At 35.5% G+C, this 27,911-nt stretch overlaps 1 protein-coding gene across 4 annotated transcripts in view; it reads left to right on the forward strand.

Annotated features, from left to right (window-relative positions):
- Positions 1–27,911, forward strand: part of LOC115211776 — a 130,422-nt gene that overhangs the window by 55,934 nt on the left and 46,577 nt on the right. For all 4 annotated transcript variants that reach the window (XR_004999063.1, XM_029780452.2, XM_029780451.2 and 1 more), the window contains exons 4-5: positions 7,156–7,380; positions 12,845–13,168. Coding sequence is in view for 3 of the 4 variants with exons in the window: in XM_029780452.2 (XP_029636312.1) it covers positions 7,156–7,380; positions 12,845–13,168 (549 nt within the window). In the remaining variant the exon portion in view is untranslated. The remainder of the gene's footprint in view (positions 1–7,155; positions 7,381–12,844; positions 13,169–27,911) is intronic.

The raw sequence follows: 27,911 nt of genomic DNA on the forward strand, positions 1-27,911 counted from the left end.
GTTCAAATATATACACACCTATTACATAAACTAACTATATTATTAATATATATGTAGTATCTATAGATTTAATATTTTACTCAATAATAAAGTTGACCAAAATATCAATTAATATAAAACTAATTTACTTAAATGTAATACTACGTAATAAATGGACCACCTATTAAATAATGTATTATCTTACAAAACTAAATCTCAAATTAAATTATATGTAATACGTTAAATCACATTATAAAAATAATAATAAAGCATGATAAATAAATAGATATACATATCATAACTAATAATTATCAAGAAATTATATATAAAATTTATATTTTAACAATAATAATAACAATAATAATCAAACTTAATACAATTCAAAAGTTAAATAATATTGTTAAATAAAAAACGCTAAGACCAACATTTTTACGTTTAAAATTCAGTTATAATATTTTCATCGACAAGCTAAGAAACGTTTTTTTATTTAACAATATTATTTAACTTTTGAAATGTATTAAGTTTGATTATTATTATTGTTATTATTATTGTTATTAAAATATTAATTTTATATATAATTTCTTGATCATTATTAGTTATGATATGTATATCTATTTATTTATTATGCTTTATTATTATTTTTATAATGTGATTTAACGTATTACATATAATTTAATTTGAGATTTAGTTTTGTAAGACAATACATTATTTAATAGGTGGTCTATTTATTACGTAGTATTATATTTAAGTAAATTAGTTTTATATTAATTGATATTTTGGCCAACTTTATTATTTAGTAAAATATTAAATCTATATATAAATCTAAATCTAAATCTAAACTACATATATATTAATAATATAGTTAGTTTATCTAATTTGAACCATTTCCTATTTTTAATTCCAATATTTATAGCTTGTACTAACATTATGTATATTACTTAACATTCAGGTTTTAATATAAATTACTTAATGAGTATAAGATTTTATTTAGATGTTTATTAAATGAATAAATAAATTAATAATTTAATTTAATGTTTATAGTCTAAATTATAGTATTTCACTTATAAATTATAGGTTTCACTTAATGTATATTTTGTATCTTATATATATGTGTGTGTGTGTATGTGTGTGTGTGTGTGTGTGTATTTATATATATATATATGTTTTAAATATTTTAATTAATTCTATCTTATTTTTTAAAGAAGAATATATTTGTTAAGGTATTTCGTATTTTACGAGATCATTTATGTATATTTATTAATTTACCTAATTAATTATTTTATTATTGTTATTATCTTTAACCTGAAGAGTGGCTATATTTGTATTGAAGTGATTTTACTACTACTATTATTATTTCTACTATTATCATTTCTTAAATATAGCCACGAAACACGTGTCGTTATTCTACCAAATATATACGTTTTATTTATTATTTTGCACATTACTTAATCATTTTTATATGTTATATCTTATATTTAATCTTTCTATAATACGTAATTTTTGTGGATTGTATAATCTAATTTTTCATTATTGAATTGAAAAAAGGTTGTTTTTTCTAATTTATATATATTATGCTTTGTGAAATTTGATTTAGTATTTCTAAATTGAATTTTTCCTTGTAAGTTTGGAAAAATATTCCCTCTTATTATTATCATTATTATCATTTTTATTATTATTATTATTATTATATTATTATTATTATTATTATTATTATTATTATTATATACATATATATATAAGCCCTTTAATACCCAGTTATACACGAGATGGCATAGATTTCGTGCAGCACATTCCACCCACTGTCCCAGAAGCTATTATACTTACAGGTTTCGATTTCACCAATCATTATACCAATATACCTCACGCTTTAGGCCTAGAAGCAGTCCAGCACTGGGTAGAGAAACATAGAGGACGGATAAACGAACGCTTCGAGACTGAATTCGTCACGAAGGCTACACGCCTGGCACTAGAAGAAAATCCCTTTAGATTCGATAATAAAACATATCGACAGTTAAAGGGCACGGCGATGGGGACGCAGTTTGCACCCTCATATGCGTACTTAGTCATGGGATACTTGAAGGAAAAACTTTATGAGGAAGTAGAGAAAACTTTTGATATGGAGTTCAAGAAATATATCATTAAAAGGGGGGACCGCTTCCTTGATGATGGCTTCATTTAAGGGGGACAGATCAAATGAGGACCTAAGTATATTTAACAATACACTGAGCACACTTCACCCATCCATCAAGTTCACGACAGAATCCAGTTACAATTGATATCCACATAAAAATACAGAACTCCACAGTCACAACAGACATATTTTACAAAGAAAAACTGACGCACACCGATATTTAAATTTCTACTCTTTCCATCCATCACGCATCAAAAGAAACATCCCATACAGCATGGCAAGACGCAACTGTGCTATAGTGGCTGACCCCAAAATACGGGAAATCCGACTCAGTGAGCTCAAAGGCTTCCTCACAATGCAGAAATACCCCTTAGGATTAATTAATGAGGGAATAAAAAAGGCGATGAAACTAAGCATCACCCAACTACGGACACCTAAGAAAAAAAACAAATGAACACACGATCCCGTTTGTTGACACACAGTCCTAGGATAACTAACATCTTTCACGCCATAAAATCGAACTTACCTATACTCCTACAAAACTCCAAAAGGAAAAATCTGGTTGAAAAAAACCCTTACGTAATCGTAGCCGCAAACCAAAAATCTTACAAAACACCTTACAAGAGCAGAATTCACATCAGAGAATGAATCAGAATTCTTAGTAAAAGAATGTAGAGATTGGAGATGTGGAACATGCAACAGTAACAACAACTTTAAATACTTGGAAAGTGGTTCCCACATAAAATTCAAGAGCGGATCCCTTTTCAAAATAAATTCAGATATGAACTGCAAAACGCAGAACCTCATATACTGCATTACCTTCCCAAGCTGCAAAGAAAATTACATTGGCGAAACAAGTAATTACCTCCACCGACCAGAGGAATTACGTAAGATTCCGTTAAGCAAGCATCTGTAAATATGCTGTGACGGAAAATTCAAAATATTTCCCTTTTTTAAATGTTCACTGGAAAACCCGCAAAGCAATGGAGCTACACTTCATCAAAAAGTTCTCTCCAAAATTGAACGTTTGAAAGAGAAGCGGAGAATTTGCATTTATAATTCTAAATGTAGCTTCAATATTGGAAACATAATACTCTTCTCTATAAATATTCAGGTATATGTATATATATATATATATATATAATAATATATATATATATATATATATATATATTATATATATATAATATATATATATATATAGCATGGGATATTCTAGCTTTACGTATTTTTCTAACTTTTAAATATTGTTTGTTCATGCAAAACATGAAATTGAAAGACACCTTAAGGAAAAAAATACACTATTACTGTTGTTTCTGCCCCAATATTTATAGCATGATACTCATCTCTATAAAACTGGATTTTATTGTTCTAATTTGTAAATATGGCGGTGCCCCAGCATGGCCACAGCTCGTGAGCTGAAACTAGATAAAATAAAATAAAATTGTACTAATGTTTTTTCATGCAAAAACATGACACTAAAAGAAACCTGATTTTATTTTCCAATGCAAAACATCGAAATTACACAGTGTAGACAGACATATTTCCAAATACATTACTTCATAGGTACACATACGCGCATACACACGTACACACACACACACACACACACACCACACATATCCATATATATTTAAATTATCATAGAACCTTTTATCTTCCCTCTGGCACCTTAAGAAAAAGAAGAAAAAGGACAGATGGAAAAAAAAAGAGAGAAAAAACAAAAATGCAATGACCGCACCCCATCCTATGAGAGATCATCCTCCTTGAACTCATTTCAATAAAATGGTAAATGACTAAATAAATAAATAAACGGAAGTCAAAATTAAAGGAAGGTCCCTTCCTCCCCCTCTCTCTCTACTTGTATTTCTGTCTGTCTGCCTGTCTATCTTCCTGTCTGTCTATCTATCTATTTACCTATCTACCTATCTATCGATCTCCATTGTCCTGGAACTTCACAAAAAAAACGAAAAACAAAAACAATGTTCTCTTCTAAACAAAACAAAAAAACATGTTTTACATAGATAAACAATTTGTACATTCACAAAAGAAATTAATTTGACAAGTTCGAAAAACGAACGAAAGCGCTATTTAATAATTACTAAATAAAAAAAAGTTCTTTTTCCAAAATTCTGGCGACCTCTTTTCTCAGTATTCAATATCTGTACACAGCCCCTAACACTATATGTATATATATATGTGTGTGTGTGTGTGTGTGGGTGTGGGTGTATGTGTGTGTGTGTGTATGTGTATATATATATATATATATATATATATATACACATATATATACATATACATATATATGTATATATATATATATATATATATATATATATATATACACACACACATATGAAGTCTATATTTGTGTGTTTATGTGTGTGTGTGTGGTACTGGCGTGCATTTGAATATATATATTAGTCTTTGGTTTTTAACTGGCATCATTCTCCTAAAATATAATTTCGTTCACTCTGGGGTCATGATGCATGTTTTAACATTTATATATTGAAGCAGCAACTATTTTTTTTCTTTAAGATGTTTGCTTAAAAGAGGTACTAAATACAGAGCTTGAAAAGTTACCGGATGCGGTAACAAGTGTCACCAGTAAAAGCAAACTAATTAGCGGATGGACAGAAGTAGGCAAGTACTTGACTGACGAGCACAATATACTACTTTAAGAGGGTTTTTTTTTAATTAGTCTGTAAAGTATATGTATCCGATTATTCAGGATAATTTAAAATAGGGAGTTGACCTACAGTAACAGTAAATAAGTTTACTTCAAGAAAATTTATGATATCCTTGTTTTCATTGAATCTGCGTCTCAAATTTATTGTCTGATAACATAATCAAAGACTTCGGAGTATGCTAAACAGTGACAATAATACAGTTGTCAATCGTAATCGATTATCTTCATCATTTACATTATTTACATTTGACGAATATTTGTCTTCATCTTGTTTGTTGTGTTAACACAAGATGAAGACAAATATAGAACTGGATTATCTTCATATTAGCATGCACCATGCCTTTAGTTTTTATCCACTTTTCTTTATTCTTGTTTACTCTCTTTCTCTCTCTCTCTCTCTCTCTCTCTCTCTTCCTCTCTTTTCTTTCTCTAGCTTTGCCACAACTGACTTGGTTTTTTTTTTGCTATCCCTTTCTTCATTCAAGGATCAATGTCCGAACAAATAACTAATTTTCGTATATCATTTTTTTATCCTTTGGGCTACATATAATATACACGCACTGCCCCACGTTTTGCTCTAATTCTTGGATCTTCTGTTATGGTCATGTCATTATAGCATAAATTCTTAACAGAATTTTTTTTATAAACCTACTGGCACACTACAGTTAGCGATTTGGCTGCAAAGATCGGATCTTTACCTTTTGACCTACAGGTTTAAAAAATATTTTTTTGTAACTAAACACTTTCAAACTTCGGACACTGATAGAATGTGTCATATAAAACATCTTTTACTCTTAGCATTTTTGAGAAAAACATATTTACGAAGTTATTTCACGTTAAAGTTCTCGTGTTTCGGTAATTTCAACCAATCAATGACCTGTATTCAGCTGAATAAAATTACTGAATAAAATTACACCGATAGTTGTTGTTGACAAATAACTATCGGTGGTGTACTTTTCGTTTGTCACATCGTTTATGACATCGTTCGTGCGTTTGTACTGGTTTTAAGGTTTTAGGGTTAGGGTTAGGGTTAGGGCTTTAGGGTTAAGGTTAGGGTTTTAGGGTTAGAGTGTTAGGATTATGGTTTTAGGGTTAGGATTTTAGGGTTAGGGTGTTAGGATTATGGTTTTAGGGTTAGGGTTAGAGTTTTAGAGTTAGGGTTAGGGTTTTAGAGTTAGAGTTAGGGTTAAGGTTTTAGGGTTAGGGTAGGGTTAGGGCTTTAGGGTTAAGGTTAGGGTTTTAGGGTTAGAGTGTTAGGATTATGGTTTTAGGGTTAGGATTTTAGGGTTAGGGTGTTAGGATTATGGTTTTAGGGTTAGGGTTAGAGTTTTAGAGTTAGGGTTAGGGTTTTAGAGTTAGAGTTAGGGTTAAGGTTTTAGGGTTAGGGTTGTCATAAATAACAGTGACAAACGAAAAATACACAGCCGGAAGTTCTTGTTGACAAACAACAGCAGTAATTTTATTTAGCTGAATACACATCATTGATTGGTTGGAATTACCGAAATGCAAGAACTTTAACGTGAAATAACTTCGTAAATATAAGTTTTTCTCAAAAATGCTAAGAGTAAAATATGTTTTATATGACACATTCTACAAGTGTCCGAAGTTTGAAATTATTTTTTAAATCTGTAGGTCAAAAGATAAAGATCCAGCATAAGACTACTAAATAAAGGATTATGTATACAAAGGCTAGTAAAGGATCATGTATATAAACTTTACCCTGTACTGTGCCGCAGTACGGGGTACAACTCTTTCTTGTCTCAGTTCACATTGTCGAGAGACTAGTAGCAATTTTATCACTCAGATGAGTAACTGAATGTCATCCAGTTATAGAACAATTAAAGTCTTTACAGAAGCTATATATGAATCGCATGGTCTGGTACGAATAAGGGCAGCTTTTATGTAACTTTTACAGTTTATTCATTTACCAGGCTGACCAGTAATCAATACAACCCCTACAACAGCAAACTGTGACCACCTCTCTCCCTCTCTTTCTCTCTTCCATTACCATTATCGTCATCGCTGCAACATGACCCCCAACAGTCAGTTGCTTTGCGTTACTTTCCGGATTCTCTTTTTTAAATATACAAATCATCTCTAATTATTCAAGGGCCTAACCAATTACATCTCTGAATTCAAATCTCCGCTGAGTCGGCTTTGCCTTTCATATTTGGTGTGCATCGGCGCTCATTCAATCGGCAACAGCTCTTAGTTGTGATATTCATAAATATGTCTGAACATAATCTAGAACAGTTACGTCAATGTTGACAAGGTGCTTAACAACAACGATAACAATAACGAGAAGAGTAAAGCTGAATGGTATTGCATACGTACTAATTATTTGATTGTATTGCAGGATTTTGTGAGGCAGATATTTGCTATGAGAAACCTTACTGTTCGATTGGAAGCAAAATAGCCATTCGCAATTATACAAATAATGGAGAACAGGACTGGAAAATAATGGGCATGATACAATATTATTGCAACAAGAGACAGAACTGTGAATCTGAATTCAACGGATATACACAAAAGATCTGCCTACCTGATGCTAAAAATGTGATTCAATATATTTGTATGAATGGTAAGTCAGTCATTATCAGTATTTCTACAGCTACTTATTGCACTGAAAAGAAAGGAATATATATTCTTCTTTCTCCTCCTCCTCCTCTCTCTCTCCCTCTCTCTCTTCATCTCTTTTCCATTTGCCCTTCACCTTTCATCACTTCATGTGTGTGTATATATATATATGTGTGTGCGTGTGTGTGTATTATTGTGACGATATAGATTCCTCTTAAAAGGGATGTTTACATCCAAGCTTCTCCGGTTTAATTCTATACTAGACTACCCGTGACCCATTGGGTCTGCGAGAAAGTCTGAGTTTTCCAGCAACGGAGTTTTGTTTCGTGTTCTCTCTCTCTCTCTCTCTCTCTCTCTCTCTCTCTCTCTCTCTCTCTCTCTCTCTCTCTCTCTCTTCCAGGTTATTTCGCATGTTTTCAACGAATGGGACGTCGAAATCACGCGTAAACAGCTCCTTGCCCCAGAAAAGGAAAGATTTGGCTACTATTTCTAACCCGCCCTGCTACCACGTAGCAGGTATTTCACGTCCTTTATCGCAAATAGCTGTTACGTGGTAGCAGAGCGTGCTAGAAATAGCAGTCAAATCTTTAGAGGTGAGATACGCTGAATGCATTCAAAAAAACTATGGAAAAAATTATTTCACACTGAGGTTACGAACGGGCCTTTTACGAAATATTTATTGTATTTTTAAAGTCATTTTCACTTTAAAGTATTTTTTAAATATGCCATAAATATAATTTTAAATAATTTAAAAAAACATTAAAATATTGTTTGTTTAAAGATAGCTGAAATATAAATACTTACTGTACAAACAACTTACATTTTTTAAATCACACTCGCTTAAAAATATTTCGAAATGATTGAAATATTGTGTTTAACAAAAGCGAAAATAGAAACATTTATTGTAAAAATAAAACAAATCGTATTTTTTATTGTCAAATTACTGTATCTAATCGAAGGGTTAGAGTATCTTCCCTTTCAGGAAGAAGTTCTATTCGGCATTATCCATCGTTTTGGGCATTTATACCCCCCAAACCCTGAATATCTCAATAGCTACTGCTCCTATTTTCACTTAACTTGTTTTATTCCGTTCGTATTAACATTTCTGGGACAACTTAATTCATAGTATTTTCCCATTATGCGCCAGTTTGGCTTTGTAACATTGCAAGCAAGTAAGATTGAACTTCCCTTTTATTAATATATAGATATCGATGAAATTTTCAGGAGTTCAATTTTATGTAGTAGTATCGGTGTTTATCATTTAATAGGCACCAATATTAAACACATTATGAAGTTCAGGTATTTTTTATAGATGTTTGTTTCGCTCCTATATATATGTGTATAATTTATTATAGTATATGATAAAGAAAATGGAGAGTTTGAACAGAGAACTATCAATTTATTAACATTTTGTCAATTTACACTTGCCTACAATTGTTTCCATATCTGCTCTCATTCAAATTACAAACTTATAAATTAAAATTGCATTTTGAAAAATTGAAATTTTATTTTCAAAATGCAATTTTAATTCATACTTTTGTAATTTGAATGAGAGTATATATGGAAATAATTGTAGGCAAGTGTAAATTGACAAAATGTTAATAAATTGATAGTTCTCTGTTCTATATTTAAGAGATGAGGAATTATGTACATTATTTATATTATTTACATTTGACGGATATTTGTCCTCATTTTGTTGTTAACACGTTTCGGCTGATATACCCTCCAAAGTTTCATCAGGTGTCTTGGGGAAATTTTGAACCTGGGTTCTCATTCCTAAGGTATTTTTCGATATTGTTGTTGTTGTTGTTATTATTATTATTATTATTATTATTATTATTATTATTATTATTATTATTATATTATTATTCAGGTCACTGCCTGGAATCGAGCTTGGAATCTTGGGGTTTAAGAGCACGGGCTACTAATCCCAAGATTCCGAGTTCGATTCAAGGTAGTGACCTGAATAATAATAATAATAATAATAATAATAATAATAATAATAATAATGATAATAATAGGTATTAACACTTTAGCCGTCCCAGTTATAAGTTACAGCTACAATATCCTTAACTGGACACTAAATGAACTGACCAAAATAGATAGGAAAACAAGAAAAATAATGACAGGATCTAGGATGCATCACCCAAAATCTGACATAGAAAGACTATATATACAACGTATAGGAGGTGGTAGAGGCCTTATACAGTTGGAAAACTACTATAAAATAACCACCATAGGACTGCAAAAATATCTACTTCAGAATGAAGGAAAACTGATACAAATAGCGGCAAAACACGAGCAAAACAAAAAACTGTTCTCAGTATTTAAAGAAGCTGACAAATACAAACAAGAAATCATACCACCTAATAAATATGATGATGAAGAAGAAGAAGAAGAAGAAGAAGAAGAAGAAGAAGAAGAAGAAGAAGAAGAAGAAGAAGAAGAAGAAACAACAAAAACTATAAAACAAATGAAATCCAAACTAAAAATAGAACAGCAACGAACCATGATAAAACGATGGCAAGAAAAGCCCCTTCATGGTAAATACTGGACTAAACTAAGCACAAAAGAAATAGACAAAGAAAAATCCCAGCAATGGTTGAGAAGCTCAGGACTCAAAGCAGAGACAGAGAGATTTTTAATTGCAGTACAAGACCAAAGCCTCCCCACCAGAAATTACCAAAAACATGTAATGAAAAGAAATATTACAAGTAACTGCAGAATATGTGGAGATGGACAAGAAACAATAAATCATATTATCTCTAGCTGCCCAGTCCTGGCTAAGAAGGAATATATTCACAGACATACATTGGAAGCTATGCCAACATTATGGAATAACAATAGAAAAAAGATGGTATAGGCACACACCCCAAAAAGGTCACAGAAAACGAGAAAGCAACCATACTCTGGGATATGCCGATACACACAGATAGAGAAATTAAGGCCAACAGACCAGATATAGTTGTCAGAGATCATGAAGGAAAAAAATGCTTTCTAATTGAAGTATCAATACCGGCAGATGACAACGTGTCTCTAAAAGAAATGGAGAAACTCTCAAAATACAAAGACCTGGAAATAGAGGTAACCAGGATGTGGAATCTAAAAACAGAAACAATTCCTATCATAGTAGGTGCATTAGGCATGATAAAAAAAATATTCAGACAAATACATAACAAAAACACCAGGACTTACAAACACATATAACATACAGAAAATTGCACTACTAGGCACTGCACACATCCTACGCAGAACACGTTCCATGCAATAACCATCAGAGCATCACAACAAATCACAGCACATACCTAAGACACACAGAGCTGCGCTCGGTAGTGAAGTGAAGGCACGCTATAAAAATAAAACTACTGAATAATAATAATAATAATAATAATAATAATAATAATAATAATAATAATAATAATAATAATAATAATAATAATAATAACAACATCGAAAAATACCTTAGGAATGAGAACCCAGGTTTGAAATTTTCCCAAGACACCTGATGAAGGCTGGAGGGTATATCAGCCGAAACGTTGTGTTAACAACAAACATGATATATCCGTCAAATGTAAATAATGTAAATAATGTTGACAGTTCTCTCTTAAAACTCTCCATTTTCTTCCTTATCATATACATATGTATGTATGTGTATGTATGTATATTATATATGTATATATATATATATGTATATATATATATATATATATATATATATATATATATATATATATATTATATATATATATATATATATATATATATAAAATATATATATACATATTTGTGTGTGTATATGTATGTATGTATTATATATATATACACACACGTGTGTGTATACACGTGTGTATGCACGTGTGTATATGTATGTATGTACAGGAAAAAAAAAAGAAATAATTTGTTATAAAATAAATGTAAAATTCCAAATTAAATTAACACCCAAGATACTACTTGTACCCGAGTTTTGGCAGAGAGATCTACTATATTTGAGCAAAAAAGTTAAGCTTTAATTTGGGAAAACGCTGTCTTGTAATTGGAAAATATTCACAATGAAAATTTTCCTTGCTTCTTTTGTGTAACTACTAAAGCATATTATGCGATAAAACTGTCTATGTTCTGTTATGTTCTCATCGCTTGATGTGGGGAGCTGTTAATATCTCATTTGTTCGAATAGATTTCAATGCACAAGGAAGGCTCAATATCAAATCGAAGTCAAATTCAAATATAAATAGCTTATGTAAATTGATCCGTATATTCATCAAGCTGCATCTTCATTTAGCTTGTCTGTGTTACCGAAAATACAATGCTCAGCGTAATATGTAAATAAAAATACATATACATTTTCAGTTGAACACTATTTCCAGTAACATAGACGTGATATGTCCAGTTAAATGACGATGTATTTTGATAAGCTTCATCTATAAACAAACTAGATGAGTATACATATTGTAGAGTAAACATATTTTTATAGTAAAATTAGATTACTTTTTGTCGTATCTACTAGTCTCTATATTGATGCTAAGACAATGAAGAAAATTACAAGATATTTCTGCGCATTATAAAAACAGAGATGGTTATGAAAGAGTAGGGAATTTTACATAATTAAGTGGATAGATATATAGACTATTGTGTTTAGGATATTACATTATAAATATATGCAGGTATATAAAGGTATACAAGGACATATTTCTAATGTTAGATTAAAGGGCTACATATAAGGAAATAATGTATAAATGGAAATAATACATTTCTAAATCTCTCTGAGAGATTTCTACAGTAGCAGTACAATAAAGTGATGGTATGTTGTTAACTGAATGTGACAGTCTCATGAAAGAGAAGAATGCTACTGCTATTTAGCCCTAGGAAACACCGTTTCCTGTTGGCCTTGACGCATTTCCTGTGTTCTTATGTATAAATCTCTCTGTGAGATTTAGAAAAGTATTATTTCTATTTTCGAAATCAGTGAATGTATTTCACTTGAATTATTATATATTTACAAAGGCAGATAAGTATCGACAGCTAGCAAGCCATGCTACTCCAGACTGATGATGAGCAATGACTCTGAAACTAGTCTCTGGAGATGACTTTGCTGGGTGGAGGTGCTTATCTCCCCTTTGTAAACATAAGGACACAGGAAATGTGTCATGGTCAACAGGAAACGGTGTTTCCTAGAGCTAAATAGCAGCAGTATTCTTCCCTTTCATGGGACTGCCACATTAATTTGACAACATACCATCACGTAAATGTATAAATGATTGAGAGAGAAAAATTCCAAAAGAGTAATTTTTTATACATGAACAATGATTTGCATTCAAATACAATATTGACAAATATTAAAGCAGAGAAGTAATGAGATCCGGCTCTATTGTCTTATAGAATATTCCTGAAAAAGTTGATAAATGAAAAGGAATGAAAAAGAATATTTCAAAACTGATTGCATTTTAATTGAAAATTTTTTTCATTCATAGAAAAAATCACATATGATGTTGATTGTCCGCACTCCCAAGTTATCAGTGGTTCCGAAGGCCATATCATTTCCATTGACTATCCTAGAATGATGCCACCAGTAACTAGTATATGCAACTTCAAAATTGCTTTCAGTGAAGCAGTACCAATAGAACTTTTTTTGCTGGATGGAAAAAATATTCGTGTGCAGATTATTACTAAAGATGATATAACTGTTACTAAAGATCTTAATCCTTTTCACACCATCCTGGGAGAATCCTTTGAAATTAATTTTGAAATCAACCCTGAAAATTTAAGAGAGAAACGATTTTGGATATATTACCGCAGTAAGTAAAATATTTCCTGAAATATTTCAGCAATTCTTTATTTATTTCCTTAAGGTTGCAGTTATTTCTATTCTCAGTAAATTTATGTATATTTGTGTATTTTATGTTTCATATAGTTACAAATAAATACAAGTATACATTAAATTGAAGGGACATTTTTATTAGAGTACTGTGTTTATTTTATATTAAAGAAAGAATCGGTTGACACTGATTTCGAAGTTTCGGCACATTAACTGCATTTGTGTGCTTATCTGATTGTATGTATACATAAGTATATTCATACTTATGTATATACACAATCACATACGTGTATATCTTTACACATAATTTTTAACTTTTTCCAAACATCCCCATTACATTCTGACACTGGAAATGTGGATACAATGGTCAGTAGTGGTGTATATGTATGTATACACACACACACACACACGTATACGTACACACACATACATACATGTATATATATATATATATATATATATATATATATATGTATACATGAGTATATATATGTGTGTGTGTGTGTGGGTGTGTGTGTGTGTATGTATGTATGTATGTATGTATGCATGTATATATATATATATATGTATATATATATATATATATATATATATATATATATATATATATTATATATATATATATTATATATATATATATACAGTTCTATATTTAAGAGATGAGGAACTATGTACATTATTTACATTTGACGTTTCGGCTGATATACCCTCCAGCCTTCATCTTGGGAAAATTTCGTACCTGAATTCTCATTCCTAAGGTATTTTTCGATGTTATTATTATTATTACTATTATTATTATTATCATCATCATCATCATCATCATCATCATCATCATCATCATCATCATCATCATCATCATTACTATTATTATATTTTAAAAAGGATTGACGTAACTCTTCACAAAGGTAAACACTCAAGACGAAGAGCGCGATTCGATTGTAAGATATTTTATTAGCTGAACGATATTTCAACCGTACGTCTATCTTTGTCAAATAAGAAGTGATAAAAATTCAAAATTATAGAAATTGAAACGTAAAGTATGAAGGAGAGCTACCAGCGTCCACACGTTGGTGGAATCACATCATCAGTTTTTAAGTTACAATTTTATAACAAGCGAAAAGAAAAAGACAGAAAGAAAAACAGAAAAAAGATGACAGAAAAAAACGAAAGAAAAAGAGAGAAAGAAGAATATTTAATCAAACAGTTTTGTATAAATTTGATGATATTCTCCTATCATCTTCATTCCTCCAGGGCGTGATGTTAATAACCCGCAAACATATTTCTCCTCATACATTCTGAGAAGTGAAAGTGAAGCAGATTCAGAATATTTTCTGAGAATATGCACTTTCAAGTCTTCTTCAAAACTGCAGCCGCTTGAAACGGAATGTTCAGCAAGTTCTGTCGAACTACTGTTATTTTGCCTGACGTCGAATCTGTGCTCATTGAACCTTTTGTTTAATTGTTCTGTTGTACAACCAACATAAATTAAGTTGTGTTTCGTGCATTCTGCAGCGTACACCAAATGGGAATCTTTACATGTTCCACCTTCTGTATAAATCATAACATTTCTGTTATGATTTCTGATGAAATTCACTTCACTTATGTTGTTGCACAATGAACAAGGCTTACCTCTCTTTAAGGTACAGCCTGTAGATACTCCAATGTTCGTTTTCTTTGAATGCCTTCAGTAACTGTGTCTCGAATGTCGTCATGAAGACACTAGCGAAATTAACTGCCATGGGGGTATCCATGGCACAATCCTTCGTCTGGTGGTAAAATATTTGCCTAAACTTCATTGTGTTACTTTCTAACACAAACTTCAATAATCTACAGGGAAAATTTGATGGAATACTTTTGTTTGACCGCTTTTCGAAGGCATCCATGCATGCTTCTACCCCTTCATTGTGGTCAATATTGGGATATAAGGAAGAAACATCCATGGTTACCAAAAAAATGTTCTCAATACGATCTTGTTGCTTAAAAAGTTGTTGATTTTAGATACAAAATCAAAGGTATCCCGAATATAGGAACTTTATCGTTTTGCGACGAGTAGAAATCCATCCAGTCATTCCGAAATTTTGGCCGTGCAAATTGGGCGCATTAAAAGAAATCTTTCGACCTTTTTGTGTATTTTAGGGAGACCATAAAATACAGGTGTTCTTTTTTCTGACATTAAAATCTTAGATTCAGCCTTATTAACGAAATTGTTTTCCTCCATTTCCAGAATTATATTGTCAAGTTCCCTTCTGTAATTGAGGTTTGAATCGACAGTTCATATGAAGTTTTGTCTTTTAAAACTTCTTCACAAGCCGAAATATACTCACTTTTGTCCATAATTACAATAGCGCCTCCCTTATCCGCCATCTTAATAACAACAGAATAGTTATTAGCTAGACGTCGGAGTGCGTAACGTTGGGAATTTGTGAGGTTATTCCAAGACTTCTTTCCACTTGTTTTAAGGCTTTCTCTAAAGCCTACCTGACAAGATTCAAGAAATTCTAGTAGTGCTTGTGAACGTCCATCCCAAAATTTATCTGGATACCAATTGGGATTCTTTCAATCCAATTATGCCAGATTCGATCATCAACATAGGGTTTTCTGACTCCTCGTTATCAGTTTCAGTTTGCTTCACTTTCACTTCTCAGAATATATGAGAAAAATCAGGTAAAAAATCATGTAAAAAAAATCATGCAAAAAATCATGTAAAAAATCGCCAAAAACAATCGCAGTAATGAAAATATTGGAATCCAGAATTTCAGGATTGCAGGTCCAGATTCGGCCTGGAATGTTTTTAATTCACTCATGGAGTTAGCCTTTGGATTATAACAATTGTTGTCGTACAAAAAATTTGTCACAAAGTTACATAAAAAAATTGTCGAAAAGAATCACAATAACTTGGGAATCCAAAATTTCAGGATTGTGTGTTCTGATTCAGCCCGGAATGGTTTTAATTTACTCACAGAATCAGCCTGATTCCAAAATAGTATGATATGTTGGACTACGGCCTGTAGGAGTAAAGTTGAAAAAGTATGACACACTGGCACACTGGCATTCACATTTATTATATCATATCATATCATATCATATCATATCATATCATATATCATATCATATCATATCATATCATATCATATCATATCATATCATATCATATCTATCATATCATATCATATCATATCATCATCATATCATATCATATCATATCATATCATACATATCATATCATACCATACCACCATACCATACCATACATATCATATCATATCATATCATATCATATCATAATATCATATCATAATCATATCATATCATCATATCATATCATATCATATCATATCATATCATATCATATCATATCATCATATCATATCATATCATATCATATCATATCATATCATATCATATCATATCATATCATATCATAATCATATCATATCATATCATATCATATCATAATCATATCATATCATATCATATCATATCATATCATATCATATCATCATATCATATCATATCATATCATATCCATATCATATCATATCATATCATATCATCATATCATATCATATCATATCATATCTATCATATCATATCATATCATATCATATCATATAATCATATCATATCATATCATATCATATCATATCATATCATATCATATCATATCATATCATATCATATCATATCATATCATATCATATCATATCATATCATATCATATCATATCATATCATATCATATCATATCATATCATATCATATCATATCATATCATATCATATCATATCATATCATATCATATCATATCATATCATATCATATCATATCATATCATATCATATCATATCATATCATATCATATCATATCATATCATATCATCATATCATATCATATCATATCATATCATATCATATCATATCATATCATATCATATATCATATCATATCATATCATATCATATCATATCATATCATATATCATATCATATCATATCATATCATATCATATCATATCATATCATATCATATCATATCATATCATATCATATCATATCATATCATATCATATCATATCATATCATATCATATCATATCATATCATATCATATCATATCATATCATATCATATCATATCATATCATATCATATCATATCATATCATATCATTATATGATTTTAAGGCGGCGAGCTGGCAGAAACGTTAGCACGCCGGACGAAATGCTTAGCAGTTTCGTCTGCTGCTACGTTCTGAGTTCAAATTCCGCCGAGGTCGACTTTGCTTTTCATCCTTTCGGAGTCGATTAAATAAGTACCAGTTACGCACTGGGGTCGATATAATCGACTTAATCCGTTTGTCTGTCCTTGTTTGTCCTCTCTGTGGGTAATAAAGAAATAGGTATTTCATCTGTCATTACCTTCTGAGTTCAAATTCTACGAGGTCGACTTTGCCTTTCATCCTTTCAGGGTCAATAAATTAAGTACTTGTTGCGTACTGGGGTCGATTTAATCGACTGGCCCCCTCCCCCCAAATTTCGGGCCTTGTGCCTAGAGTAGAAAAGCTTATATTATTATATTATATTAAGGCGGGGGAGATGACAGAATCGTTAGCACGCAGGGCGAAATGCTTAGTGGTATTTCGTCTGCCATTAGGGTTTTTAGTTCGAATTCCGCCGAAGTCGACTTTGTTTTTCATCCTTTCGGGGTCGATAAAATTAGTACCAGTTACGTACTGGGATCGATGTGATCGACTCAATCCCTTCCCCAAAATTTGAGGCCTTGTGCTTCCAGTAGAAAGGATTTATTAAAGTTGAGAAAGTGTGCGACACTGACATTAACATTTATTATATTAGATGTGTTCAATTCTGGGGAAGCTTTATTTCAATTAAAGTGTGTATATATATATAATATATATATATATAATATATATATATATATATATAGTTAATCCAAACAAGAAAACATAAAAAAACACAGCAACGCGAGGACGTGGAACAATTAAAGTATTATTTGACGCTCAGGAAAGAAGGGAAGGAGGGTTTAACGTTTCGAGCGGAGCTCTTCGTCGGAAACAAAGGAGAAGGAAAGATCCCGAGAAGGGAAGACAGAGGAAAAAAATATTTTTGCTGGTGGTGCTCAAGAGATCACATGTTGAAAGAACAGAAGTTGAAAGGTAGACGAATCATGATTTTTAAAAACAAGAGAGTTTCAAAGACAAGGAATGTGTGTGGGTGCGCGCGTTGTGTGTGTGTGTGTGTGTGCAAGGATGACAAGTGTGTTTGTGCGTGCGTGCGTGTGTGTGTGTATGTATGTATGGTGAATAACAGGCATGGCTTAGCCAGCTGTCATAAAGGAGTGGCACTTTTTTGTGTCCAGCGAGGTCAAAACCAGGTCGAAAACCAAAGGGGTATATGTGTGTGCGTGTAAGTATATGTATCATGTGTGTGTGTGTTGTTTGTAGTGTGTATGTGTGCATGTGTGTGTTCGTGTGTGTATGCGTAGAGTTTGGGTCTGTGGCGAGTAACTGTGCTTAACCTAGTGTATGTGTGCGTGTGTACTTGTACGTGCGTGTGTGCTTGTACGTACGTGTGTGTGTGTAGGGATGTATGTGTGGGTTCATTTGTGTGAGTGTGTATGTATGTACGTGTATGTGTGTGCGTGTATGTGTGCGTTTGTATGTGTTTATGTGTATGTGTATGTGTGTGTGCGTGTGTGTGTACGTGCGTGCGAGTGAATGTATGTATATATGTGCGTGTGTGTACAATGTAGAGGCTTATATGTATGTTTATATGTTTATATGTGTGTATGTATATATGTATGTATGTGTGTATGTGTGTAAGTGTGTGTGTGTATGTATGTGTATGTATGTATGTGTGCATGCGTGTATGTGTGTGTATGTATGTATGTATATGTATGTGTATGTATGTATCTATGTGTGTACGTATGTGTGTGTATGTTTGTATGTGTGTATGTGTATGTGTATGTATGTGTGTATATGTATGCGTGTGTGTATGTATGTATGTGTGTGTATGTATGTATGTGTGTATGTGTATATATGTGTGTGTATGTATGTGTGTGTATGTATGTGTGTGTGTATGTATGTATGTGTGCCTGCGTGTATGTGTGCATGTGTGTGTGTATGTATGTATGTATGTATATGTATGTGCGTGTGTGTGTATGTATGTATCTATGTATGTATGTATGTATGTGTGTGTATGTATGTGTGTATGTGTGTATGTGTGTGTATGTGTATGTATGTATGTATATGTATGCGTGTGTGTATGTATGTATGTGTGTATGTGTGTGTGTATGTGTGTATGTATGTACGTATGTATGTATCTATGTGTGTGTATGTATGTGTGTGTATGTATGTATGTACGTACGTATGTATTATGTGTGTGTATGTGTGTAAGTGTGTGTGTGTATGTATGTATGTATGTATGTATGTATGTATGTGTGTATGTATGTATTTATGCATGCGTGTATGTGTGTATGTGTGTGTGTACGTATGTATGTATATGTATGTGTGTATGTATGTATGTATGTAGCTATGTATGTAGTGTATGTATGTGTGTGTATGTATGTATGTGTGCATGCGTGTATGTGTGTATGTGTGTGTGTATGTATGTACATATATGTGTGTGTATGTGTGTATAAGTGTGTGTATGTATGTATGTATGTGTGTGTATGTATGTATGTGTGTATGTGTGTGTATGTGTATGCATGTATGTATGTATGTATATGTATGCGTGTGTGTATGTATGTATGTGTGTATGTGTGTAAGTATGTATATAAGTGTGTAAGTATGTATATATATATATATATGTGTGTGTGTGTGTGTGTGTGTGTGTGTGTATTAAAGAAAGCAAAAACTATAACAGAAATAATAGTGTTCAGTATGTTGGCGACAGGAATTTTTGTCAAAGTGACATAGTTAAACAATGTTGTACACTATCTCCCTCTTTCTCTCACAAACCCACTCTTAATCTCTCTTTTATTACCCCCACTGCCACCATCAACACTACTACTTTTAATAAAACATCATCAATTCTCCCTAAATTTCTATGTCTCTCTTTCTCTTTCTTTCTCTTTCTCTGTCTGTCTTCAAGACCGTCTTTATACCTACTGTTACACACCTCATCATGAGGAATAGTAAGTGTCATTGAATAGTGAGAGAGGAGGTGTAAATGTGACACACTGACACAGATATTAGTTTTCGCATTTATTATATTAGGTATATACTCTTTACTCTTTTACTTGCTTCAGTCATTTGACTGCAGCCATGCTGGAGCACTACCATAATTTACAGGAACGTAAACACACCAACATCGGTCGTCAAGCGGTGGTGGAGTGCAAACAAAGACGGACAAATACATACATGTATATATATACGACGGATTTCTTTCAGTTTTCGTCTACCGAAGCTGATCTGTCAATGGATACTATCAAACGATATAGGTAAATAGATAGATAGATAGATAGATAGATAGATAGATAACTTTTTATTGTAGCCACACAGGGTTAAACACAGAATAAAAATGGACGAAATACAATGTAGAATTTTTTCTTTTCGAGGTGGGATGGGTGGGGCACAAAAGAAAAACACGTTTGATCAATAGGGATCTGTGGGTTGTGTGGTGTATAAAAAGGCAATATATATATATATATATATATATATATATATATATATATATATATATATATATATATATAATATATATATATATATATATATATATATATATATATATATATATATTATATATATATATATCTATATATATATATAAAAGGTTCACAGTTTAGGTGTAGCCTTGGAAAGAAAAACCTACAAAAAAGACCAAGGTCACATCAGACAATTCGAAAAAGAACACATGAGTAAGTCGCCTTACTTCTCGTTGTCTCTTTTGGTTACAGATTTATGCTTAAAATAGTGTCATCTTTCATACTGACCATTTTTGCCACTTTTACCCACTTTTTATTAAAACATTCGTTCGACAAGGCCTTCCTCTCTATTCTCATCCTCCTTTTCAAGTGGTACTTGAAAAAGTTGACGAGAGACTGACCAGAGAGGAAGGTGTTTGTTTGCAGTCCTTTCAAACGCGTCCACCGCACACATTCTTTCGCCATAGCCATCAGCGTAACGAAAACCGTTTTCCCTTTCCGTTTAAAGGAAGGTGGTGGAACGATATCCACGATAGACTCGGCCGATAGGCGAGCCCGAACTACACGTGACAACAGCTGTTCGACGAAGGACCACAGCTCTGAAATATCTGGACACTGCACGAGTGCGTGCAGAACGGTTTCGTCGCTCTGACCGCATCTCGGGCAGGTCGGTCCGGTGATGGTTTTCGAACCGTTTCTGTAGCTCTTCTCTCGAACAGGTAGTGCGTCTCGATAGCACTGCCAAGCCAAAGATTTCTGGAAGTTATCCATAGGCCCCGGCCCGAACGTCGTCCTGAACAGGCGGGTTAGGAATTCTTCGTCGATGCCCAGGTTTGCCCCGAGTGTGTCGTCAGACCTCCCCTCCACTAGTCCTCTATAGAACGCTTTAGTCGTTTGTAAGTTGCACAAGTTTGACCCCGGTCGGCAGAGCTGCTGTAGAACTAGGCGATATTCTCGGTGCCAATCGCCCAGTTTCGGTCTCTTTTTGATCCACGTTTGCAGTTCGGTCAGTGAGACGAGCTGCGTGAAGTCGCGCCTCACAAACGGCGCCCACACCTGTTCACCGTCGTCGATGAATTTCCAGAGATGTCGCAGTCTCAGCGCATGCCTGCGCATCATCAACCACGGCATGCCCAGTCCTCCATTCAACGGATGTTGACAGCAAATGGACTTCCTCACCATCGGAACGCCACCCTTCCACAGGAAGCGGAATGGTATGCGTTCCAGTTTGGTGATGGTGGCGTCGGGACAAGGTACGACGGTCAGGCGGTAATCGATGACGGATGCGATGTACGCGTTCGCCACCTCCGCCCGGCCTTTTAGCGACAGCTTTCTCTCGGCCCATGTTTGGCTGAGAGCGACCACTCTACTCGTGATCTCGTCCCAGTTCTTATCCATTTGGAGGTCCGGACTGAACCAGACCCCGAGCAATTTAACCGGTCCGTCCGTCCAGCGTCCCACTACTGAGTCGCAGTCGGACGGCATGGGCTTGCTTCTCCAGGTGCCGAGTAGCAAACCCACTGACTTTTCCGGGTTAATCTTTGCTCCCGTCACCGTTTCGTATTTTCTTAGTGTCTCGCCTATCATCTTGATGTGTTTGTCGCTCGACACTATGACGGTGATATCGTCCGCATATGCCGACACGCTCGTCCCGCAACCCAGTTCCCGTGGGATGCCCCTCAGTGTCGCCAGGTTCCGCAGTAGCGGCTCGAGAGTCAATACATACAGAAGCGCCGACAGGGGACACCCCTGACGGACCGAACGCGTGATGTCAAACGGTTTCGACAGGTGACCGTTCACCCGAATCACCGATCGGATGCCGCTATACAAGGCAGCGATCCAACCGCGGAAGACGGGACCGAAGCCAGCCGCCCTGAGGACGGCCGCCAAGTACCGATGGTCGACCATCAAATCTGCGTTGAGCAGAGTGATGGGCCTGAAATTATCTATAAAATTCCCCTTGTTTTGGTATTTCTTCAGCAACGTCACTGCACCTCGGCTCACGAAACCGGGGATTCTCCCGTTTTGTTGCCACTTGCAGTAGACTGATGCTAAGAGGTCGCCAAACAAGTCTGGCATTCGACAATACAGCTCGTAGGGTAAACCATCCAATCCAGGCGACTTATCCCTCGCGCAGCCCGCCATCGCATCCCACACGTCAGCGGCTGTGATGGGACTTTCACAACACTCCGCTTCTCTTGCCGAGAGCCGCGGCAGGTCGGTCAGGTAGGCACTGAAATCCATCCCGCCTTCCGACCCACCACTCGCACCAAACAGTCGAGCAAAGTGCTGTTGAAAGGCCTCACACATCCTTTCGGGTTCGAGTAAACTGCATCCCTGTTGATCTATTAGAGACCGAATGGTGGCTCTGTTGCCACGCTGCGCCTCCGCTACCCGGGCCTCTCGCGCAGCTTCAATCCCTTCGTTCCTTAAGGCACGCATTTTAGCTCTGACGACGCAACCTTCGTGCTTGGCGTTGAGGTGTTGGTCGAGGGCCATCCTCGCAGCCAGCACCTTGGTTGCGCTGCCAGTGGTAAGTGCCTCTTCTAGTTTCTTAACTAAGTCTCCCTCTACTCTATTTCGTTCTATCGCTAATTCCTTGCTAAACCTAATTGATTCCGATTTTATTGCCATTTTCAGGGCGTACCACCAGCGGTTGTTAACGACCGCTCCCGTCAGCGCCCTCTTAATTAACTCGCTAATCCGGTCCCTGTAAACCTGTCGCGCTAACAGCGACGTGTTCAGTTTCCAGTAACCGGGACCCTGCCTATGTGTTTTATCTAAGTCGAGCGTACACATAACAAATTTGTGATCTGTGTAGCTGACTATTTTAAATTGTGGACATCCTACACTATCCCTATCCGCTGTCCTGCATAGAATTCTATCTAGATAAGATCTCGACGATCCGACGCGGTTTGTCCAAGTCCACGTTGGCACGTTCGGATGGTCGAGTCGGAACCTGTCAGTCAAATGGAAACGTCTGAGCAGGTCTTTGAGGCTATTACACCCCCTTCTATTCCTATCCCTTCCCACATGATCTAGATGCGTGTCCAGGGTAGCGTTCCAATCCCCTACTAACAGTAAAGGTCTAGACGTACCCAGGAAAACCTCTAGACGTCTGAAGAAATCCGCCCGACCCGTTAAGGACGGTGCATAAACTGCCATCAGACGGAATGCACACCCATTTCTGCCATCCACGTCCAAGACAACCAGCCTACCCTCCGGGTCTAGGAATATTGCTCTTACTTTTACCTTTAGACTCTTTCGAAAAAGCACCGCAGTACCTCCACCACCCATGTTCGGCAGACAGGGAGAAAAATAAATGTCAAATTGATTGCCAAACATGGACTCGAGGGCCCGCGGCTTACTGAGTCTGGTTTCACTGATAGCTACTATATCTACGTCCAGTGACTTGATGTCGTTTAGAAGGTAACCTTGCTTCCAAGCCGATGCCAAGCCACGCACATTCACACAACCTAATTTAAGCATACTTGACATTTACGAAAATTGTGTTTTACACACTACATTAGAAGAGACAAGAAGTAAGAAGGGAGGTCACTTACTCATTTTAAAAGTTTCATTTTTTTCCTCTTCTTTTGTATTGTTTTTGATGAGGTGTTTGTATAGTTTTTTCGACAGGTATCGTTGATACCCGCCTACCGCATTCGGAAATATTGTTTTCAGTATGTGGTGTTGTGCTTGTGTTATGTGTAAAATTCTGATGTGTTTCGGTGGTGTGGTGTGCGGATGATTGTTTGTCTTAAAGTCATCTTCACAGATGACCATGTTAGATTTGATGTAGTCCATTAATTCTTTATTGTCTGTGTCTATTGCAGTTAGTTGTGTGTGTGGTTTTACGGGTTCATTACGTATCAGTATGGGGTAGAGGCAAAGCATTTGCATTACTATGTATGCTTGTATAAATTGTTGATGTTTTGTGCGGTATTTGTGTTGTTGTGGTGTTAGGGGTAGCACTTGTCTTCTCGTCACTGTTTTCTGTCTTTTTAATTGTCGTCCTGAGTGTGGGTGTTGGCCTATTTTTTGTTGATTCAACATGTTTAATTGGTTGTGAAGTCAACGGTGATTGTGTTTGTACTGTTTCTTTTCTTGGTGATGTTGTTGGGGTTTGTTCGTTGGTTTGTTGTTTTTCTCGGCATTGTTCTATAATTGAGTGTGTTGGTGTTGGTGTTGGCAACAAAGGGATTTTATTTGTTTTCTGATTTGTTCTTTCTTGTTTTTTCTGTACCAGATCGCACTTGGCAATTAAATGTTCGGGGCTGCCACATTTGTAGCATCTAGGCTTTTTGCCTTCTGCCACAACATATAAGCATTGCCCATTTTCCAAGTGGATCTTATCCGGTAGGCTCTCGATAGTGGCCCCCTCAATCTGTATCGTCACCACTATTGTCTTCCCACCCCAAATGTCGCCAGGGTACACGGCGGTCTCCAAAATGTTTATATTTTTAAATGGTAACAGATTGCCCCTATTATCCATTTGTTAGAAAGCTCGGGAGGTACATTTTTAATAGTGATTCGACTCACTCTCTGGTTTTTATAGTATGGGACCATGATGATTTCATCATTTCCCAGAGACTCAGTAGAGTGAACTTTTGCCACTTCCTGGTTAGGGAAGCGGACCACTACTGTGTTAAACTGGGGACCCCAGTTTATATATTCTTTTTCTTTCATTATGTTTTTTAAACATTTTTCTACATCAGTTTTTGTAATCTGTTCATTTAGTTTTTTGTTTTTTCTAATAATTTTATATACAATTGTCTTATTTTCTATTTCTTGCTTTATGTGTTGAGGTGTATGCAGCACTAAATCTTGTCCACGGGTTGTAAAGAGAGCTCTTGTTTCTATGAACTCTTCATTTGTAAATGTCACAATTTCCTTCTTCTGGCGAAGAGTGTCCGCGAAATTTACTGTTGTTGATTTTTTTGTATTAACATCTTCACTATTAGATAGTTCATTTTTATTGTTGTTCTTGTTGTTGCTGTTGTTTTTGTCAATAGTTTTCGTGCGAGTTTTATTTTTATCATTTATGTTAATCGTGGTAGTGGTGGTGGTGGTGGTGGAGGTGGTGGTGGAGGTGGTGGTGGAGGTGGTGGTGGAGGTGGTGGTGGTAGGAGTAGTAGTCTCGTGGTTGCTGTTGTTAGTGGTGGTGGTGGCGGTGGTGACAGGGCTGTTACCGCACGTAGCTGCAGCGTTCATTTCACCGATATTCATATTTGCATTTAGCGCGCGTACGTTCTTTTTTTCCCCTATTTTTTCCAAACTAGGAAAATGCTGGTCAATAAAAGAACGCGACCAGCGTTCTACAATAAAGTTTCTCGACATTTTCTAATGTCAAGAAGAAAATTACAGAAATGAAATAGGGTTGAAACTGCCCCTAGGGGCGAATTCCTCCCTTGGAAAAGCACTCAAACGAAAGTTGGGTGCCTTACACACCTTGTTTACAAAAATGTACACAAAAATTGGGCTATAAATAGTCAAAATAAACGATTACCTTCGGAGTCGAAGTGACAGCACGTCCATAGACAGAGATAGATAGATATGTTTCTTTATTAGCCACACAGGGCTGCACACAGATAGAACAAATTACAAGGTAGAGCTTTTCTTTTGAAGGTTTAAAAAAAAAGGAGGGGGGGAGTTTCGATCAAAAGGGATCGTAAAAGGAGAGAAAGAGGACAAAAAAAGGGGGAGAAGAAAAAAAATTGATCAATAGGGATCGTTATCACAGAAATGTCAATATGAAGTGTAAAGGGGAGGACAGGTGAGGTTTACCCGTGGAAAGAAAAGCCTACGGAAAAGACCACGGTAACCTCGGCCAATGAAGTCACATGTTATATTTCTTTTTTTTTTTTTTTTTGCAAATAAGCAACTCTCTGTATTAATTTTTATGGTTCATAGAATCATAGTCAAGGTGGATTCGTCATTCATACGTGCCATCCTTGCTACATTCACCCATCTTTTTTTAAAACATTCACTAGACAAAACTTGCCTCTCTACTCTCACTTTCCTCTTCAAGTGATACTGAAGAAAGAAGTTGATGAGAGATTGACCAGAGAGGAAAGTGTTTGTCTCTAATCCTTTCAGGCGCGTCCACCAGATACATTCTTTCGCCATAGCCACAAGTATGATAAAAATAGCTCTTCCTTCCCGTTTGAAGGAAGGAGGCGTGACGATATTAACGATAGACTCGGCTGATAAACCGACACGTCCCATACGTGACAACAGTCGTTCGACATAAGTCCTCAAGTCGGAAATTGCTGGACACTGCACGATTGCGTGCAGAGCGGTTTCGTCGCTCTGCCCGCATCTCGGGCAGGTCGGCCCCGTGTTTCTCGAGCCATGCCTATAGAGCTTATCCCGAACGGGTAGCGCTTCTCGGTAGCACCGCCAGGCCAGGGATCTCTGGAAGTTGTCCATAGGTCCCGGGCCGAAAGTCGTTTGAAACAGGCGGGTCAGGTATTCCTCGTCGACGCCCAGGTTTGCCCCGTGATCGTCGTCGTACCTCCCCTCCACTAATCCCCAATAGAATGCTTTGGTTGTGTTGAAGTCACTCAAGGTCGACCCGGGACGGCAGAGTTGCTTGAGAGCAACGCGACACTCGCGGTGCCATTCGCCCTTCCTCGGCCTCTTTTTGATCCACGACTGCAGTTCGGTCATGGAGACGAGTTGCGGGAAAGCGTGCCTCACAAACGGCGACCACACCTGTTCACCGTCGTCTACATAGAGCCAGAGATGTCGCAGTCTGAGCGTGTGTCTGCGCATCATCAACCACGGCATGCCCAGCCCTCCTTTTAACGGGTGTTGACAGCAAATGGATCGCCTGACCATCGGGACGCATCCTTTCCACAAGAAGCGGAAGAGAATGCGTTCTAGTTTGGTTATGGTAGGGTCGGGACAAGGTACGACGGTCAGGCGGTAGTAGATGATGGACGAGATGTACGCGTTCGCCACCTCCGCCCGACCTTTTAGGGACAGTTTCCTCTCAGCCCATTGTTGGGCGAGAGTGACCACCCTACTCGTTATCTCTCCATTTGGAGGTCCGGACTG

This window comes from Octopus sinensis, linkage group LG5 (genome assembly GCF_006345805.1).
Source record: "Octopus sinensis linkage group LG5, ASM634580v1, whole genome shotgun sequence".
In the NCBI taxonomy this organism is placed as follows: domain Eukaryota; kingdom Metazoa; phylum Mollusca; class Cephalopoda; order Octopoda; family Octopodidae; genus Octopus; species Octopus sinensis.